Source organism: Oncorhynchus mykiss, chromosome 10, assembly GCF_057628025.1.
Source record: "Oncorhynchus mykiss isolate SJ-2025 chromosome 10, ASM5762802v1, whole genome shotgun sequence".
NCBI classification, from domain to species: Eukaryota; Metazoa; Chordata; class Actinopteri; order Salmoniformes; family Salmonidae; genus Oncorhynchus; species Oncorhynchus mykiss.
The window spans coordinates 4,480,037-4,500,041 of NC_143031.1; the positions used below are offsets into that span (position 1 = coordinate 4,480,037).

At 46.2% G+C, this 20,005-nt stretch overlaps 1 protein-coding gene across 1 annotated transcript in view; it reads right to left on the reverse strand.

Annotated features, from left to right (window-relative positions):
- LOC110533265 (relaxin receptor 2-like) overlaps positions 1–20,005 on the reverse strand; it is a 143,958-nt gene that overhangs the window by 87,515 nt on the left and 36,438 nt on the right. The window contains exons 5-6 of the mRNA XM_090188785.1: positions 11,353–11,424; positions 583–654 (exon numbers count right to left, since the gene is read on the reverse strand). Of these exons, the coding sequence (XP_090044911.1) occupies positions 583–654; positions 11,353–11,424 (144 nt within the window). The remainder of the gene's footprint in view (positions 1–582; positions 655–11,352; positions 11,425–20,005) is intronic.

Sequence of the window (20,005 nt, forward strand, 5' to 3'; positions counted from 1 at the left end):
GGCTGGACAGATGTAGGCTGTAGCCCCTCTTGGTTGGACTAATCTAGGCTGTAGGCCCTCCTTGTTTGGGAACAGATCTAGGCTGTAGGTCCTCCTTGGTTGTGGACAGAATTAGGCTGTAGGCCCTCCTTGTTTGGGGACAGATCTAGGCTGTAGGCCCTCCTTGTCTGGACAAATCTAGGCTGTAGGCCCTCCTTGGTTGGGGACAGATCTAGGCTGTAGGCCCTCCTTGGTTGGGGACAGAATTAGGCTGTAGGCCCTCCTTGGCTGGACAGATCTAGGCTGTAGGCCCTCCTTGGTTGGGGACAGAATTAGGCTGTAGGCCCTCCTTGGCTGGGGACAGAATTAGGCTGTAGGCTCTAATTTTCTGTTTGTGTCTCTCTCAATCAATTAAATTCAAAGGATTTTATTGGCAAGGGAAACATGTTTACATTGCCCCCCCCTTCTCTCCCTTTCCTCTGTCTACCCCTCCCTCTCTCTCCCCACCCCTCTCTCTTTCTACCTCCCTCTCTCTCTCCCCACCTCCCTCTCTCTCTTCCCCTCTGCCTTCAGTAAGATGCAGACCGGTATTTCAGTACTCACAGTTTCTCTAGTTTGTGGAGTCCACTGAAGGCTTCACTGGAGATCGTCTGAATGCTGTTGTTCTGTAGGAACCTACGAGTAGAAACACACAGAAACACACCGTTAAGACTGTACTGGGTTAGCAGTGGTTCCACATGACTTCGCCAGGGACTAGTAAACATATTGTTAATAGCCTTCTCATTCTAAAATAACGTAAAGTCATTCGGATTGTCGTACATAACACACACGTTTCTAGCTACAACACAGCCAGTACAGTCACAACCCAGTAAAATGTTAACCCAGTACAGTGTTTACCCAGTACAGTGTTTACCCAGTACAGTGTTAACCCAGTACAGTCCCAACCCAGTACAGTGTTAACCCAGTACAGTCCCACCCCAGTACAGTGTTAACCCAGTACAGTCCCAACCCAGTACAGTGTTAACCCAGTACAGTCCCAACCCAGTACAGTCCCAACCCAGTACAGTGTTAACCCAGTACAGTCCCAACCCAGAGGTGGTGGCAGGGCTTATCCGCTGGTCTAGAGCTTAACATGGATAGCATGGTGAAGGTCTTTACAGTGAGACACCCATAACTTGCTAGGTGTGTGTGTGTGTGTGTGTGTGTGTGTGTGTGTGTGTGTGTGTGTGTGTGTGTGTGTGTGTGTGTGTGTGTGTGTAACTTAATGAATAAAGGATGAGGAACATAATGAATCCTGAAACTCTATGGGAAAATCACTCTTTAAACACACACACACACACACACACACACACACACCAGCATATTCCATCCATCGGGACCATAATAACAGTCTCTCTGCTGAATAACTAATGCCGGATATGCAAATTACATCTCTTTGAAAAATGCTGTAAACAAACTCTGACATGACCTACGAACCTTTGCCTTGATTCAAACTGGGGGGGTGGTGTTACTCCTCACAGTTCCAGACAGGGCAGGTCTCAGGGAAGATTGAATACCACAAACGGCAGAAATCTAGACAGCCGCAAGCCAGGGACAATCCGCGGCCCCAGCTACTATGGCTAACCGTGTTCGAGCCCTCAAGAAAACCCTGCTAGCTTGAAGGCAGCCGGGCTACGCTATCAGCCGGGCTACGCTAGCAGCCGGGCTACGCTATCAGCCGGGCTACGCTATCAGCCGGGCTACGCTATCAGCCGGGCTACGCTAGCAGCTAGGGCCAAATAGCTCTTCAGACCCGGCCTTGATCGGCAGGATCACTGGACAGATAGTAGCGGTCCCGGAGACTGATACCATCCGCGGCGCGGGATCCAAACTCAAAAAGTAGCTAGCTAGCTAACTAACTAAGAAACTTTTCAATACACTTTCAAAGCAACAATCTTTTCAATACACTTTGCCATGTCTATTTCATCTAATATTTGAATGATGCAAGAACAAAAAAAATACAACAATATCTATGGGCTAAAAACAACTCAAACGAAACGTTAGCTGACATGGACTAGTTGATCTGGACATTTATAACAAGTTATAAATAGAACAACGATTAACAAGAGGAAAACTCATGACACACAACCGCATTTTTTTGTGCCTCTTCTCACCTCTTCTATTACAATGTTCAAGAGTAAGTTTAAAAGCTGGATTGAGTCCCTTCAAAAAAAAGATATACTGTATATGTTATTGGACCCCGCTACGCCCCCTTTACCAACCTTTCAATTACTGACCGCCCTCCTACCTCCTGCCTGATGAATAAGAACCGGATAAACAGGAGTCACGCAGCGTGCATTCCTACGTGTGTGTGTGTGTGTGTGTGTGTGTGTTTGTGTTTTCTGTGTGCGATTGATAGTAGCTATATTAAATAGTGAATCTCTCCCTGAGAGATGTCAGAGAATGTTATTACAGATATGACAGGTTAGTGTGGAAAATAAGAAAACATTTCTCCTCTAACACCTGGGACGTTGGAATACGTGTGATTGGATGAGCCGCAACAGAACGGAAGAAAAAAAACCACAAGCTATATATATATATATATATATATATTTTTTTTTTAACCTTTTATCTAAACGAAGAAGTCCCACTGAGACAAGGACATTTCAGTATGAGTCACAAGGGATTTGGGGTAAAACGTCAAAAGACAGATGTCCCTGTGCAAGAAAACTATATTTTGTTTTAGATCGTTATTTTGACAATTAGCCTTAGTCTTGGGTTTTAGAAGTTGAACTAAACTCTGGTAAAAAAAAGTTTTGGAACACCTGAGGGTTATTCTTCATTTTATTTTTCACTATTTTCTACATTCAAGAATAATAGTGAAAACATCAAAACTATGAGATAACACGTGGAATAATGTAGTAACCAAACAAAAAAAAAGTGTTAAACAAATGAAAATATATTTCATGTTTGAGATTCTTCATAGTACTCACATAGTGCTCTTCATAGTAGCCACCCTTTGCCACTTTCTCTGTGTAAGAAATGAGCACCTCTGGTGTTACAGTAAATCATTTTGTGGTGTTATTTTAACACTGTATGGTGTAATGCCTAATTTACACATTTCCCAGCATGCCTTTTCTTATTTTTTTTTGCATTAACACCCATGACTGTATTTGTTAGTGACAGAGACATCATTACAAGGCCTGCGGCAAAGGATCCCATTTAAGTTAAACTCCACTGAATGTATGAAGTAGAAAGAACACCTGCTCTTTCCATGACAGTCCAGGTGGAAACTATGATCCCTTATTCACTTGTTAAATCGGCTTCAATGAATGGGAAGAGGCGGGTTTACTTCTTCGGGATCAGTGTCCCTTCCACGGGACGGTTGAGCTAATTTAGGCTAATGTGATTAGCATGAGGTTATAAGTAACAAGAACATTTCCCAGGACATAGACATAACAAATTTGGCCAGTCTTGATACAACATTTTGAACAGCAATGCAATGATTCATTGGATCAGTCTAAATATTTGCGCATACTCTGATGCCATCCAGTGGCCAAAATATAAATTGCACCTGCGCTGGAATAATACACGATGGCCTTCCTCTTGCATTTCAAAGATGATGATTTACCAGATCTAATGTGTTATATTCAACTACATTCCTTTCACATTTCCATAATGGGGGGGAAGTGTTCCCAATGTTTAGTATACTCAGTGTCCGAAGGCCTTAATTATTGGCCACATCAGACCTTCAGGGGAAACTAGGCAAACGTTTTTAAACAAGTAATCAGCTTCATAACATTAAAAAAATACAAATATAATGACAACTTGTTAACTCAGGATCTCACTTGAAAAAAGAATGAATGCAACAACTAAGTTCTCTGTCACTAACTTACACAGTCATGGGTAGTACTGGTAATTTCAAAATTCACTCCAAAGGCATCCTGGGAAATATGTAAATAAGGCTTAAAACTATTGGTGTACCGAGTATCGTAACGGATACGGGCAATTTTTGGGATACGATTATGATCAGAGTATTCTGGGAAATTGTTCAACATTTTTGGGATACGGTAATGATCAGAGTATTCTGGGTAATTGTTCATCATTTTTGGATGTCCGCACACGTTTTATGTCATTGGGTCATGTGTGAGGTTCTACGTCAGGGTTGTCAAACTCATTCTATAGAGGGTCTAGTGTCTGTGGTTTGTTATGTTTTTCCCTTTCAATTAAGCCCTAGACAACCAGGTGAATGGAGTTCCTTACTAATTAGTGACCTTTATTCATCAATCTAGTACAAGGGAGGAGAGAAAACCCACAGACACTCAGCCCTCCGTGGAATGAGTTTGAGAGAGAGAGAGAGAGAGAGAGAGAGAGAGAGAGACAGAGAAACAGAGAGACAGAGAGACAGAGAGACAGAGAGACAAAGAGACAAAGAGAGACAGAGACAGAGAGAGAGACAGAGAGAGACAGACAGACAGAGAGAGAGAGAGAGAGAAAGACAGAGAGAGAAACAGAGAGAGAGACAGAGAGAAAGACAGAGAGAAAGACAGAGAGAGAGACAGAGAGAGAGACAGAGAGACAGAGAGACAGAGAGACAGAGAGAGACAGAGAGAGACAGAGAGAGACAGAGAGACAGAGAGAGAGAGACAGCGAGAGAGAGCGAGAGAGAGAGAGAGACAGAGACAGAGACAGAGACAGAGACAGAGACCTGGGCCCTGACAGTAAATCTTAGTAAGACCAAAATAATGGTGTTCCAAAAAAGGTCCATTCACCAGGACCACAAATACAAATTCCATCTAGACACTGTTGCCCTAGACCACACAAAAAACTATACATACCTTGGCCTAAACATCAGCACAACAGGTAACTTCCACAAAGTTGTGAACGATCTGAGAGACAGGGCAAGAAGGGCATTCTATGCCATCAAAAGGAACATAAATTTCAACAAACCAATTAGGATCTGGGTAAAAATACTTGAATCAGTCATAGAGCCCATTGCCCTTTACAGTTGTGAGGTCTGGGGTCCGCTCACCAACCAAGACTTCACAAAATGGGACAAACATCAAATTGAGACTCTGCATGCAGAACTCTGCAAAAATATCCCCCGTGTACAACGTAGAACACCAAATAATGCATGCAGAGCAGAATTAGGCCGATACCCACTAATTATCAAAATCCAGAAAAGAGCTGTTAAATTCTACAACCACCTAAAAGGAAGCGATTCCCAAACCTTCCATAACAAAGCCATCACCTACAGAGAGATGAACCTGGAGAAGAGTCCCCTAAGCAAGCTGGTCCTGGGGCTCTGTTCACAAACACAAACACACCCTACAGAGCCCCAGGACAACAGCACAATTAGACCCAACCAAATCATGAGAAAACAAAAAGATAATTACTTGACACATTGGAAAGAATTAACAAAAAAACAGAGCAAACTAGAATGCTATTTGGCCCTACACAGAGAGTACACAGCGACAGAATACCTGACCACTGTGACTGGTCCAAACTTAAGGAAAGCTTTGACTATGTACAGACTCAGTGAGCATAGCCTTGCTATTGAGAAAGGCCGCCGTAGGCAGACATGGCTCTCAAGAGAAGACAGGCTATGTGCTCACTGCCCACAAAATGAGGTGGAAACTGAGCTGCACTTCCTAACCATCTGCCCAATGTATGACCATATTAGAGAGACATATTTCCCTCAGATTACACAGATCCACGAAGAATTCGAAAACAAACCCAATTTTGATAAACTCCCATATCTACTGGGTGAAATAACACAGTGTGCCATCACAGCAGCAAGATTTGTGACCTGTTGCCACGAGAAAAAGGCAACCAGTGAAGAACAAACTCCATTGTAAATACAACCCATATTTATGGTAATTTATTTTCCCTTGTGTACTTTAACCATTTGTACAGTGTTACAACACTTTATATATATATATATAAATAATGACATTTGTAATGTCTTTATTGTTTTGAAACTTCTGTATGTGTAATATTTACTGTTAATTTTTATTGTTTATTTCACTTTTGTTGATTTTCTACCTCACTTGCTTTGGCAATGTTAACACATGTTTCCCATGCCAATAAAGCCCCTTGAATTGAGAGAGAGAGAGAGAGAGAGAGAGAGAGAGAGAGAGAGAAAACCCAGACACTCAGCCCTCAGTGGAATGAGTTTGACACTTGACCTACGTGGTCGAAATAACTCAACTGGCTGGTTCGCCTGTCTATAACGAGCAGGGGCGGGCAATACTTAGATCCTGCAGCTCTGATTGGATAGAGTGAAGCTGTATTTCTCCATCCACTCGCTTCATAATTTCACCCAATAATTTTTCCTTGAATGTTTTGGGTCTGATCATTTAGATTGCTGCTTCCTGCTACTATGATAAATAACATGGCGAGGACGTTCATTAATCAAGCTATTTTATTTTATTTACTTTACCTTTATTTAACCAGGCAAGTCAGTTAAGAACAAATTCTTATTTTCAAAGACGGCCTAGGAACAGTGGGTTAACTGCCTGTTCAGGGGCAGAACGACAGATTTGTACCAGATTTGGGGATTTGAACTTGCAACCGTTCGATTACTAGCCAAACGCTCTAACCACTAGGCTACCATGCCGCCCCTATCAATGTGCGTAATCTCTAACAAGCGGGGAGAGGGTAGGGATGATGAAACGTTGATTCTGACTGACTGAGAGCAACCTTGGCTGCCCCACTGCAAGTTGAGGACACACAGACACACCCACCCCTCCACACTGTTCCTAATCTGTAATCTGAGGTATTTTGTCAGTGTAGTTTTTTTTATGCATTCCTACTTATCATCTGTCAATTTACACATACGATTGCGAGAATGGCCATGTTGGCACACCAGTACTTAGAACCCACACCAGTACTTAGAACCCTACAGCAGGGCTGTTCCGGTACTTAGAACCCTAAAGCAGGGCTGTTCCGGTACCTAGAACCCTACAGCAGGGCTGTTCCGGTACTTAGAACCCTACAGCAGGGCTGTTCCGGTACTTAGAACCCTACAGCAGGGCTGTTCCGGTACCTAGAACCCTACAGCAGGGCTGTTCCGGTACCTAGAACCCTACAGCAGGGCTGTTCCGGTACTTAGAACCCTACAGCAGGGCTGTTCCGGTACCTAGAACCCTACAGCAGGGCTGTTCCAGTACCTAGAACCCTACAGCAGGGCTGTTCCAGTACCTAGAACCCTACAGCAGGGCTGTTCCAGTACCTAGAACCCTACAGCAGGGCTGTTCCAGTACCTAGAACCCACACCAGTACCTAGAACCCTACAGCAGGGCTGTTCCGGTACCTAGAACCCTACAGCAGGGCTGTTCCGGTACTTAGAACCCTACAGCAGGGCTGTTCCGGTACCTAGAACCCTACAGCAGGGCTGTTCCAGTACCTAGAACCCTACAGCAGGGCTGTTCCAGTACCTAGAACCCTACAGCAGGGCTGTTCCAGTACCTAGAACCCTACAGCAGGGCTGTTCCAGTACCTAGAACCCACACCGGTACTTAGAACCCTACAGCAGGGCTGTTCCAGTACTTAGAACCCTACAGCAGGGCTGTTCCAGTACTTAGAACCCTACAGCAGGGCTGTTCCGGTACCTAGAACCCTACAGCAGGGCTGTTCTGGTACTTAGAACGCTACAGCAGGGCTGTTCCGGTACCTAGAACCCCACAGCAGGGCTGTTCCGGTACCTAGAACCCCACAGCAGGGCTGTTCCGGTACTTAGAACCCTAAAGCAGGGCTGTTCCGGTACTTAGAACCCTACAGCAGGGTTGTTCCGGTACTTAGAACCCTACAGCAGGGCTGTTCCGGTACTTAGAACCCTACAGCAGGGCTGTTCCGGTACCTAGAACCCTACAGCAGGGTTGTTCCGGTACTTAGAACCCTACAGCAGGGCTGTTCCGGTACCTAGAACCCTACAGCAGGGCTGTTCCGGTACTTAGAACCCTACAGCAGGGCTACTCAATTCCAGTTCTGGAAGGCCGGAAACATTTCTGGTTTGGGAAATTTGTACGGTTCTTCAAAGAACCATCCCATTCTTCAGAGACCCTAAAACGGTTCTCCTATGGCATCGCTCTCAATAACCTTATTTGGGGTGTTGGAATAAAATGTCTCTATTTTCAGCACTTAAGACCAATTCTACTTTGAGACGTGTTGTGGATGTAGGTCCTGGTCAAAAGCACCTAAACGTTAAGGGACTTTGACCGGTTCTGGACCGACCTTTCTGTGAACAGTGAACATTCTGGTTGTTCTGCGTCACATGCCACTCTCTGCTGTTAACTCTCAGCTGTTAACTCTCTGCTGTTAACTCTCTGCTGTTAACTCTCTGCTGTTAACTCTCTGCTGTTAACTCTCTGCTGTTAACTCTCTAGTGTTAACTCTCTAGTGTTAACTCTCTGCTGTTAACTCTCTAGTGTTAACTCTCTGCTGTTAACTTCTCAGCTGAGATGCAGTATGTGAAATCTGACACCTCATTTGCATCACATCACATTTTCTGGCCTATCCAAACCATGCATTGACTTCCTGTGCCTGTGAACCTCGTAGCTCCACTTACAATACGGGATATGAGAAAGGGAGAGAGGGTCTAACGATGGCAGCTAAAAAGCAGTCTCATCTCGCTGTGACGTTCCCAGAGGGATTTATAGAGCTCTCAACAGGAAAAGAAAACAAAATAATTTGTAGAGTTGAAACAACTTTCTCTTGGGCACAAGAGGGACAACGTCACTTTTAGCTTAAAGCTGAAATTGTTACGAGTCAGCAGGCGTTTGACAGGCGACTCTGCGTCGCTCAGAGGAACGCTGGGCAGGAAATGCTCTGTCCGTCAGTTAAAGAAAAGGGTGACAATTAAATTGACAATACAATATTTATTGTACACTTCTAAAAAAAGGTGTAAGTTGTTTAATTGTTGCTATATTTAAAAAGGCACTGATTATTTCAAGGACCCTGTTGTTGAACTGGGGGAAAAAAAATCTTATGATTTCTCATATTTGTACTGTATACTTGAGCTTGTATCCTCTAAAGTGACTACAACTCAGCGATTTATAACTCATTTTATCACCAGAAAGGTCATATTTGAACCTTTTCTGGCAGTATAAGCATTACTAGGTATTGTTTTTGGCCCTCTCAGGATAAAACATTACATTGGGGTGGGTATGTCTACTTAGGAGGTTAAAAATGGCACCCTATTCCCTATATAGTGCACTACTATAGACCAGAGCCCTATGGCACCCTATTCCCTATATAGTGCACTACTATAGACCAGAGCCCTATGGCACCCTATTCCCTATATAGTACACTACTTTAGTCCAGGGCCCATAGAGCTCCTGTCAAAGTAGTGCACTATATAGGGAAGAGGCTGCCATTGGGGATGTCCCGTAAAATCCTGAAAATAGTATGTGATAGATATCCCAAATTACACTTTGGCTGTACAATATTGTATGAGTTTAGCTGTGTAGTGGAACTATTTTCAAAACCAAATTGTATTGGTCGCATATTTACATTCATTTCCACGTTAGTGTTTTATGTAAATAGTCCTGTAATTGTAATGCTTTCTCCATACACTTTTATTCATTCAACCAATCAGTCCTCTCAACCATTCAGTCCTCTCAACCATTCAGTCCTCTCAACCATTCAGTCCTCTCAACCATTCAGTCCTCTCAAACAATCAGTCCTCTCAACCATTCCGTCCTCTCAACCAATCAGTCCTCTCAACCATTCAGTCCTCTCAAGCAATCAGTCCTCTCAACCATTCCGTCCTCTCAACCATTCAGTCCTCTCAACCATTCAGTCCTCGCAACCATTCAGTCCTCTCAAACAATCAGTCCTCTCAACCATTCAGTCCTCTCAACCATTCAGTCCTCTCAAACAATCAGTCCTCTCAACCATTCCGTCCTCTCAACCAATCAGTCCTCTCAACCATTCAGTCCTCTCAAACAATCAGTCCTCTCAACCATTCCGTCCTCTCAACCAATCAGTCCTCTCAACCATTCAGTCCTCTCAAGCAATCAGTCCTCTCAACCATTCCGTCCTCTCAACCATTCAGTCCTCTCAACCATTCAGTCCTCTCAAGCAATCAGTCCTCTCAACCATTCCGTCCTCTCAACCAATCAGTCCTCTCAACCATTCAGTCCTCTCAAGCAATCAGTCCTCTCAACCATTCCGTCCTCTCAACCATTCAGTCCTCTCAACCATTCAGTCCTCGCAACCATTCAGTCCTCTCAAACAATCAGTCCTCTCAACCATTCAGTCCTCTCAAACAATCAGTCCTCTCAACCATTCAGTCCTCTCAACCAATCAGTCCTCTCAACATTCAGTCCTCTCAACCAATCAGTCCTCTCAACATTCAGTCCTCTCAACCATTCAGTCCTCTCAACCATTCAGTCCTCTCAACATTCAGTCCTCTCATACACAACCATTATTACCCCAGGTTGTTGCTGTACATCAGATTGTACATTTTGCCAAATTACCTGGTGCACTATACCTTGCGTAAAGACCTGTCCTGGTAGGTGTTTCTCAAACTCGGTTCTGGGGTCCTCTTCTGGGTACACATTTAGTTGTTTTGCCCTAGCACTACACAACTGATTCAAATAATCTAAAGCTTGATGATGAGATGGTTAGTTGAATCAGCTGTGTAGTACTAGGTCCAAAAACCAGAAGGTGCAACCGGGGGGCCCAGGACCGAGTTTGGGAAAACTCTGTGTTCACTTGCATTAGCTAATCCCTAGGTAACCTGGTTAACGACTAGGCAACCCTGTTCCTGGAGGTACTGCAAGATTTTTGTGTCCAAACTAGACACAACACCTGACCAACTGAGCTAATTGATCAGTTCAGTGATTGCCTTTAATTCAACACACCTGGTCTTCCGGAACATGAATTTAAAATCATGAACATGAAGGGCCTGTGGTACCCCAGGACCAGGGTTGCCTGGTTACCCTGATACATCTGTTATTTCCTCTGTGAACATTCAAATGAGAATAATGACGAACGTGATGGTCCTCCACAGGCTGTGTCTATGAAATCCATTAAACAAGCTGTTTGATCACATATCGAGAGCGTTTTCTAGTGTTCACTATGTTTTGTAAGAATCACTAGTACAACAACTAGAATCTAGGATTCAATTCGACCAAGGTTGCCTGGTTACCCTGAAATATCTGGACTAGATTTTTATCTCGGTAGGATAACAGTCTCAAACCCAGACATGTTTCTAATAAATCAAATCCAGTCGTAACCAGTCAAATCCAGTCCAGTCCAGTCGTGTCCAGTCAAATCCAGTCCAGTCCAGTCCAGTCAAATCCAGTCCAGTCCAGTCGTGTCCAGTCAAATCCAGTCCAGTCGTGTCCAGTGAAATCCAGTCTAGTCCAGTTTCATATTAGTACTCACAGTCTCTGCAGGTGTGCGTATTTGGAGAAGATGTTGTCAGACAAGCTCTTTATCTTGTTACTCTTCAGAGACCTGCAACAGGAACCAGACAACACTGTACTGTTACTATGGTTACATAGAACACCACACACACACACACACACACACACACACACACACACACAGCGGGGTGATGACAAGCTAGAAGTAAAGCACAGACAGAGAGATAGCAGAGTGCTTCCGATGTAGGATATTAATTTGACCAGATTCTCACAGCAGTAAAATTATCCTGCAGCAACAGGAAATGTGAATAATTATGTGGATTATAAATAATGGACATTTTTGTAGGGGTTGATACATTTTTGTTTGTTTAAATCAAGTCTGACATTTTAAAGTTAAATTACAAACCTTAGAAGCCTTTTTAAACCTTGCATACACTACAACTTGCATTAATCACCAACAATTCTCTGTGTGAACAAATTATGATACTACATCTGTACACACTGCTGCCTGACTTCACATAGTAAACCATGTGCTCTCTCTTGGCAGGAAGAGGAGAGAGGAGAAGAGAGAATAATCAGTGAACGAGGGGTAGCCACTAATGAATGAGAGTAATAAACTATCAAACAATCTCTGTTTCATACTTTCTTTTGACTAATAACTCACTCTCTCACACACACACACACACACACACACACACACACACACACACACACACACACACACACGATGTGACTTAGACAGCATGTTATTTATAATCCATAAAACATACAGTACCAGTCAAAAGTTTGGACCTACTCAGTCCAGTGTTTTCCATTTTTTTCTTTTTTTTCTACATTGTAGTGAAGACACTAAAACTCTGAAATAAGACATCATGTAGTAACCCAAAAAAGTGTTAAACAAATATTTTATATTGTAGATTCTTCATAGTAGCCACCCATGATGACAGCTTTACACACTTTTTGCATTCTCTCAACCAGCTTCATGAAGTAGTCACCTGGAATGCATTTCAGTTAACAGGTGTACCAAGTAAAAAAAAAAAATTGTGGAATTTATTTCCTTCTTAATGCGTTTGAGCCAATCAGTTGTGTTGTGACATGGTAGGGGTGGTATACAGAAGATAGACCTATTTGGTAAAAGACCAAGTCCACATTATGGCAAGAACAGCTCAAATAAGCAAAGAGAAGCGACAGTCCATCATTACTTTAAGACATGAAGGTCAATCAATCCGGAAAATGTCAAGAACTTTGAAAGTTTCTTCATGTGTAGTTGCAAAGACCAAGCGCTATGATGAAACTGTCTCTCATGAGGACCGCCACAGGAAAGGAAGACCCAGAGTTACCTCTGCTGCAGAGGATAAGTTCATTAGAGTTAACTGTCTCTCATGAGGACGGCCACAGGAAAGGAAGACCCAGAGTTACCTCTGCTACAGAGTTCAAGTTCATTAGCGTTAACTGCACCTCAGATTGCAGCCCAAATAAATGCTTCGTAGAGGTCAAGTAACAAACACATCTCAACATCAACTGTTCAGAGGAGACTGCGTGAACCAGGCCTTCATGGTCGAATTGCTGCAAAGAAACCACACCAATAAGGAGAAGAGACTTGTTTGGGTCAAGAAACACGAGCAATGGACATTAGACCAATGAAAATCTGTCCTTTGGTCTGATGAGTCCAAATGTGAGATTTTTGGTTCTAACAGCCGTGTCTTTATGAGACGCAGAGTAGGTGAACGGATGATCTTCGCATGTGTGGTTCCCACCGTGAAGCATGGAGGAGGAGGTGGGATGGTGTTTAGCTGGTGACACTGTCAGTGAATTATTTACAATTCAAGGCACACTTAACCAGCATGGCCAACACAGGATTCTGCAGCGATACACCATCCCATCTGGTTTGCGCTTAGTGGGGACTATCATTTGTGTTTCAACAGGACAATGACCCAAAACACAACTCCAGGTCGTGTAAGGGCTATTTGACCAAGAAGGAGAGTGATGGAGTGCTGCATCAGATGACCCCTGGCCTCCACAATCACCCAACCTCAAACCAATTGATATGGTTTGAGTTGAGTTGGACTGCAGAGTGAAGGAAAAGCAGCCAACAAGTGCTCATGATATGTGGGAACTCCTTCAAGATAATTCTTCATGCAGCTGGTTGAGAGAATGCCAAGAGTGTGCAAAGCTTTCATCAAGGCAAAGGTGGCAACTTTGAAGAATCTCAAATATAAAATATATTTTGATTTGTTTAACATATTTTTGGTTACTTCATGATTCCATATGTGTTTTCTCATAGTTTTGATGTCTTCACTATTATTCTACAATGCAAAAAAAAATGTTTTAAAAACGTTAATGAGTAGGTGTTAAAAACTTTCGACTGGTTCTGTAAGTCCTCCAGGCCCTGGGTAACTCTAGCCCACCAGGCCCTGGGTAGCTCTAGTCCTCCAGGCCCTGTGAAACTCTAGTCCTCTTGGCCCTGGGTAACTCTAGCCCACCAGGCCCTGGGAAACTCTAGTCCTCCAGGCCCTGGGTAACTCTAGTCCTCCAAGCCATGGGTAGCTCTAGTCCTCCAGGCCCTGAGTAACTCTAGTCCTCCAGGCCCTGGGTAACTCTAGTCCTCCATGCCCTGGGTAGCTCTAGTCCTCCATGCCCTGGGTAACTGTAGTCCTCCAGGCCTTGGGTAACTATAGTCCCATGCCCTGGGTAATGCTAGTCCTCCATGCCCTGGGTATCTCTAGTCCTCCAGGCCCTGAGTATCTCTAGTCCTCCAGGCCCTGCGTATCTCTAGTCCACCAGGCCCTGGGGGTCTCTAGTCCTCCAGGCCCTGGGAAACTCTAGTCCTCCAGGCCCTGGGTAACTCTAGTCCCATGCCCTGGGTATCTCTAGTCATCCAGGCCCTGGGTATCTCTAGTCCTCCAGGCCCTGGGTATCTCTAGTCCTCCAGGCCCTGGGTATCTCTAGTCCTCCAGGCCCTGGGTATCTCTAGACCTCCAGGCCCTGGGTATCTCTAGTCCTCCAGGCCCTGGGTAGCTCTAGTCCACCAGGCCCTGGGGGTCTTTAGTCCTCCAGGCCCTGGGTAACTCTAGTCCTCAAGGCCCTGGGTAACTCTAGTCCCCCAGGCCCCGGGAAACTCTAGTCCTCCAGGCCCTGGGTAACTCTAGTCCCATGCCCTGGGTAACTCTAGTCCTCCAAGCCATGGGTAGCTCTAGTCCTCCAGGCCCTGAGTAACTCTAGTCCTCCAGGCCCTGGGTAACTCTAGTCCTCCATGCCCTGGGTAGCTCTAGTCCTCCATGCCCTGGGTAACTGTAGTCCTCCAGGCCTTGGGTAACTATAGTCCCATAACCTGGGTAATGCTAGTCCTCCAAGTCCTGGGTAACTCTAGTCCTCCAAGCCCTGGGTATCTCTAGTCCTCCAGGCCCTGGTTACCTCCAGTCCTCCAGGCCCTGGATAACTCTAGTCCTCAAGGCCCTGGGTAACTCTAGTCCACCAGGCCCTGGGAAACTCTAGTCCTCCAGGCCCTGGGAAACTCTAGTCCTCCAAGCCATGGGTAGCTCTAGTCCTCCAGGCCCTGAGTAACTCTAGTCCTCCAGGCCCTGGGTAACTCTAGTCCTCCATGCCCTGGGTAGCTCTAGTCCTCCATGCCCTGGGTAACTGTAGTCCTCCAGGCCTTGGGTAACTATAGTCCCATAACCTGGGTAATGCTAGTCCTCCAAGTCCTGGGTAACTCTAGTCCTCCAAGCCCTGGGTAGCTCTAGTCCTCCAGGCCCTGTGAAACTCTAGTCCTCTTGGCCCTGGGTAACTCTAGCCCACCAGGCCCTGGGAAACTCTAGTCCTCCAGGCCCTGGGTAACTCTAGTCCTCCAAGCCATGGGTAGCTCTAGTCCTCCAGGCCCTGAGTAACTCTAGTCCTCCAGGCCCTGGGTAACTCTAGTCCTCCATGCCCTGGGTAGCTCTAGTCCTCCATGCCCTGGGTAACTGTAGTCCTCCAGGCCTTGGGTAACTATAGTCCCATGCCCTGGGTAATGCTAGTCCTCCATGCCCTGGGTATCTCTAGTCCTCCAGGCCCTGAGTATCTCTAGTCCTCCAGGCCCTGCGTATCTCTAGTCCACCAGGCCCTGGGGGTCTCTAGTCCTCCAGGCCCTGGGAAACTCTAGTCCTCCAGGCCCTGGGTAACTCTAGTCCCATGCCCTGGGTATCTCTAGTCATCCAGGCCCTGGGTATCTCTAGTCCTCCAGGCCCTGGGTATCTCTAGTCCTCCAGGCCCTGGGTATCTCTAGTCCTCCAGGCCCTGGGTATCTCTAGACCTCCAGGCCCTGGGTATCTCTAGTCCTCCAGGCCCTGGGTAGCTCTAGTCCACCAGGCCCTGGGGGTCTCTAGTCCTCCAGGCCCTGGGTAACTCTAGTCCTCAAGGCCCTGGGTAACTCTAGTCCCCCAGGCCCCGGGAAACTCTAGTCCTCCAGGCCCTGGGTAACTCTAGTCCCATGCCCTGGGTAACTCTAGTCCTCCAAGCCATGGGTAGCTCTAGTCCTCCAGGCCCTGAGTAACTCTAGTCCTCCAGGCCCTGGGTAACTCTAGTCCTCCATGCCCTGGGTAGCTCTAGTCCTCCATGCCCTGGGTAACTGTAGTCCTCCAGGCCTTGGGTAACTATAGTCCCATAACCTGGGTAATGCTAGTCCTCCAAGTCCTGGGTAACTCTAGTCCTCCAAGCCCTGGGTATCTCTAGTCCTCCAGGCCCTGGTTACCTCCAGTCCTCCAGGCCCTGGATAACTCTAGTCCTCAAGGCCCTGGGTAACTCTAGTCCACCAGGACCTGGGAAACTCTAGTCCTCCAGGCTCTGGGAAACTCTAGTCCTCCAAGCCATGGGTAGCTCTAGTCCTCCAGGCCCTGAGTAACTCTAGTCCTCCAGGCCCTGGGTAACTCTAGTCCTCCATGCCCTGGGTAGCTCTAGTCCTCCATGCCCTGGGTAACTGTAGTCCTCCAGGCCTTGGGTAACTATAGTCCCATAACCTGGGTAATGCTAGTCCTCCAAGTCCTGGGTAACTCTAGTCCTCCAAGCCCTGGGTATCTCTAGTCCTCCAGGCCCTGGTTACCTCCAGTCCTCCAGGCCCTGGATAACTCTAGTCCTCAAGGCCCTGGGTAACTCTAGTCCACCAGGCCCTGGGAAACTCTAGTCCTCCAGGCCATGGGTAACTCTAGTCCCATGCCCTGGGTAACTCTAGTCCTCCATGCCCTGTGTAACTCTAGTCCTCCACACCCTGGGTATCTCTAGTCCTCCAGGCCCTGGGTATCTCTAGTCCTCCATGCCCTGGGTAACTCTAGTCCTCCAGGCCTTGGGTAACTATAGTCCCATGCCCTGGGTAATGCTAGTCCTCCAAGTCCTGGGTAACTCTAGTCCTCCAAGCCCTGGGTATCTCTAGTCCTCCAGGCCCTGGTTACCTCCAGTCCTCCAGGCCCTGGTTAACTCTAGTCTTCCAGGCCCTGTGTAATTCTAGTCCCATGCCCTGGGTAACTCTAGTCCTCCAAGCCCTGGGTAACTCTAGTCCTCCAGGCCCTGGGTAGCTTTAGTCCTCTAGGCCCTGCGTATCTCTAGTCCTCCAGGCCCTGGGTATCTCCAGTCCTCCAGGCCCTGGTTAACTCTAGTCTTCCAGGCCCTGTGTAATTCTAGTCCCATGCCCTGGGTAACTCTAGTCCTCCAAGCCCTGGGTAACTCTATAGTCCTCCAGGCCCTGGGTAGCTTTAGTCCTCTAGGCCCTGCGTATCTCTAGCCCACCAGGCCCCGGGAAACTCTAGTCCTCCAGGCCCTGGGTATCTCTAGTCCTCCAGGCCCTGGGTATCTCTAGTCCTCCAGGCCCTGGGTATCTCTAGACCTCCAGGCCCTGGGTATCTCTAGACCTCCAGGCCCTGGGTATCTCTAGACCTCCAGGCCCTGGGTATCTATAGTCCTCCAGGCCCTGGGTATCTCTAGTCCTCCAGGCCCAGGGTATCTCTCGCCAGCAGCGTACCACCCTGCATCCCACTGCTGGCTTGCTTCTGAAGCTAAGCAGGGTTGGTCCTGGTTGGTCCCTGGATGGGAGACCAGCTGCTGCTGGAGTGGTGTTGGAGGGCCAGTAGGAGGTCTTATAAGATATCCCAATGCCCCAGGGCAGTGATTGGGGACATTGCCCTGTCTAGGGTGCCGTCTTCCGGATGGGACGTTAAACGGGTGTCCTGACTCTCTGTGGTCACTAAAGAACGCATGCCACTTATCGTAAGAGTAGGAGTGTTAACGCCGGTGTCCTGGCTAAATTTACAATCTGACCCTCATATGGTCACCGAATCATCCCCAGCTTACAATTGGCTCATTCCTTCTCTCCCCTTTAACTATTCCCCAGGTCATTACTGTATTTGAGAATGTATTCTCAGTCAACTTACTAGGTAAAATAAATAAAAAAATCCAGGCCCTGGATAACTCTAGTCCCCTGGGCAACGCTGTCTACAGTCTTTCATTTACACTCCATCTCATTTATCGATTTATGAGATGGATTGTGTTCCTTTCGAACCAATCAATGCCTTTGCATTTTACTTGCGATTTCGATTTCATTCTCTCTTTGAAAGATAAAGAAACTGAATTTAGCGGAAACACGTTCAACAAATGATGGATTATAATGTAGCCTGTAAGGGTTAGGGTTAGGGTTAGGGTTATAATGGAGCCTGTAAGGGTTAGGGTTAGGGTTAGGGTTATAATGTAGCCTGTAAGGGACTCAAAAGCATTTTCAGGATCAAACCAAACACATCTCTAGTACTCTGGGACTGTAAATGAAACACATACACATCTCTAGTACTCTGGGACTGTAAATTAAACCAAACACACATCTCTAGTACTCTGGGACTGTAAATGAAACACATACACATCTCTAGTACTCTGGGACTGTAAATTAAACCAAACACATCTCTAGTACTCTGGGACTGTAATGAAACCAGACACACATCTCTAGTACTCTGGGACTGTAAATGAAACACATACACATCTCTAGTACTCTGGGACTGTAAATTAAACCAAACACATCTCTAGTACTCTGGGACTGTAAATGAAACACATACACATCTCTAGTACTCTGGGACTGTAATGAAACCAGACACACATCTCTAGTACTCTGGGACTATAAATTAAACCAGACACACATCCTGTACACAGACACACATCCTGTACATACAGACACACATCCTGTACACAGACACACATCCTGTACACAGACACACATCCTGTACACACAGACACACATCCTGTACGTAAACAGACAAACATCCTGTACATAAACAGACACACTGTGTCTGTGTTTGGTTGATCCTACTGCTGGGTTGTTTGGTTGATCCTACTGCTGGGTTGTTTGGTTGACTCTACTGCTGGGTTGTTTGGTTGACTCTACTGCTGGGTTGTTTGGTTGACTCTACTGCTGGGTTGTTTGGTTGACTCTACTGCTGGGTTGTTTGGTTGACTCTACTGCTGGGTAGTTTGGTTGACTCTACTGCTGGGTAGTTTGGTTGACTCTACTGCTGGGTTGTTTGGTTGACTCTACTGCTGGGTTGTTTGGTTGACTCTACTGCTGGGTTGTTTGGTTGACTCTACTGCTGGGTTGTTTGGTTGACTCTACTGTTGGGTTGTTTGGTTGACTCTACTGCTGGGTTGTTTGGTTGATCCTACTGCTGGGTTGTTTGGTTGACTCTACTGCTGGGTTGTTTGGTTGACTCTACTGTTGGGTTGTTTGGTTGACTCTACTGCTGGGTTGTTTGGTTGATCCTACTGCTGGGTTGTTTGGTTGATCCTACTGCTGGGTTGTTTGGTTGACTCTACTGCTGGGTTGTTTGGTTGACTCTACTGCTGGGTAGTTTGGTTGACTCTACTGCTGGGTTGTTTGGTTGACTCTACTGCTGGGTTGTTTGGTTGACTCTACTGCTGGGTTGTTTGGTTGACTCTACTGCTGGGTTGTTTGGTTGACTCTACTGCTGGGTTGTTTGGTTGACTCTACTGCTGGGTTGTTTGGTTGACTCTACTGCTGGGTTGTTTGGTTGACTCTACTGCTGGGTTGTTTGGTTGACTCTACTGCTGGGTTGTTTGGTTGATCCTACTGCTGGGTTGTTTGGTTGACTCTACTGCTGGGTTGTTTGGTTGACTCTACTGCTGGGTTGTTTGGTTGACTCTACTGCTGGGTAGTTTGGTTGACTCTACTGCTGGGTTGTTTGGTTGACTCTACTGCTGGGTTGTTTGGTTGATCCTACTGCTGGGTTGTTTGGTTGACTCTACTGCTGGGTTGTTTGGTTGACTCTACTGCTGGGTTGTTTGGTTGATCCTACTGCTGGGTTGTTTGGTTGACTCTACTGCTGGGTTGTTTGGTTGACTCTACTGCTGGGTTGTTTGGTTGATCCTACTGCTGGGTTGTTTGGTTGACCCTACTGGGTTGTTTGGTTGACTCTACTGCTGGGTTGTTTGGTTGACTCTACTGCTGGGTTGTTTGGTTGACTTTACTGCTGGGTTGTTTGGTTGACTCTACTGCTGGGTTGTTTGGTTGACTCTACTGCTGGGTTGTTTGGTTGACTCTACTGCTGGGTTGTTTGGTTGATCCTACTGCTGGGTTGTTTGGTTGACTCTACTGCTGGGTTGTTTGGTTGACTCTACTGCTGGGTTGTTTGGTTGACTCTACTGCTGGG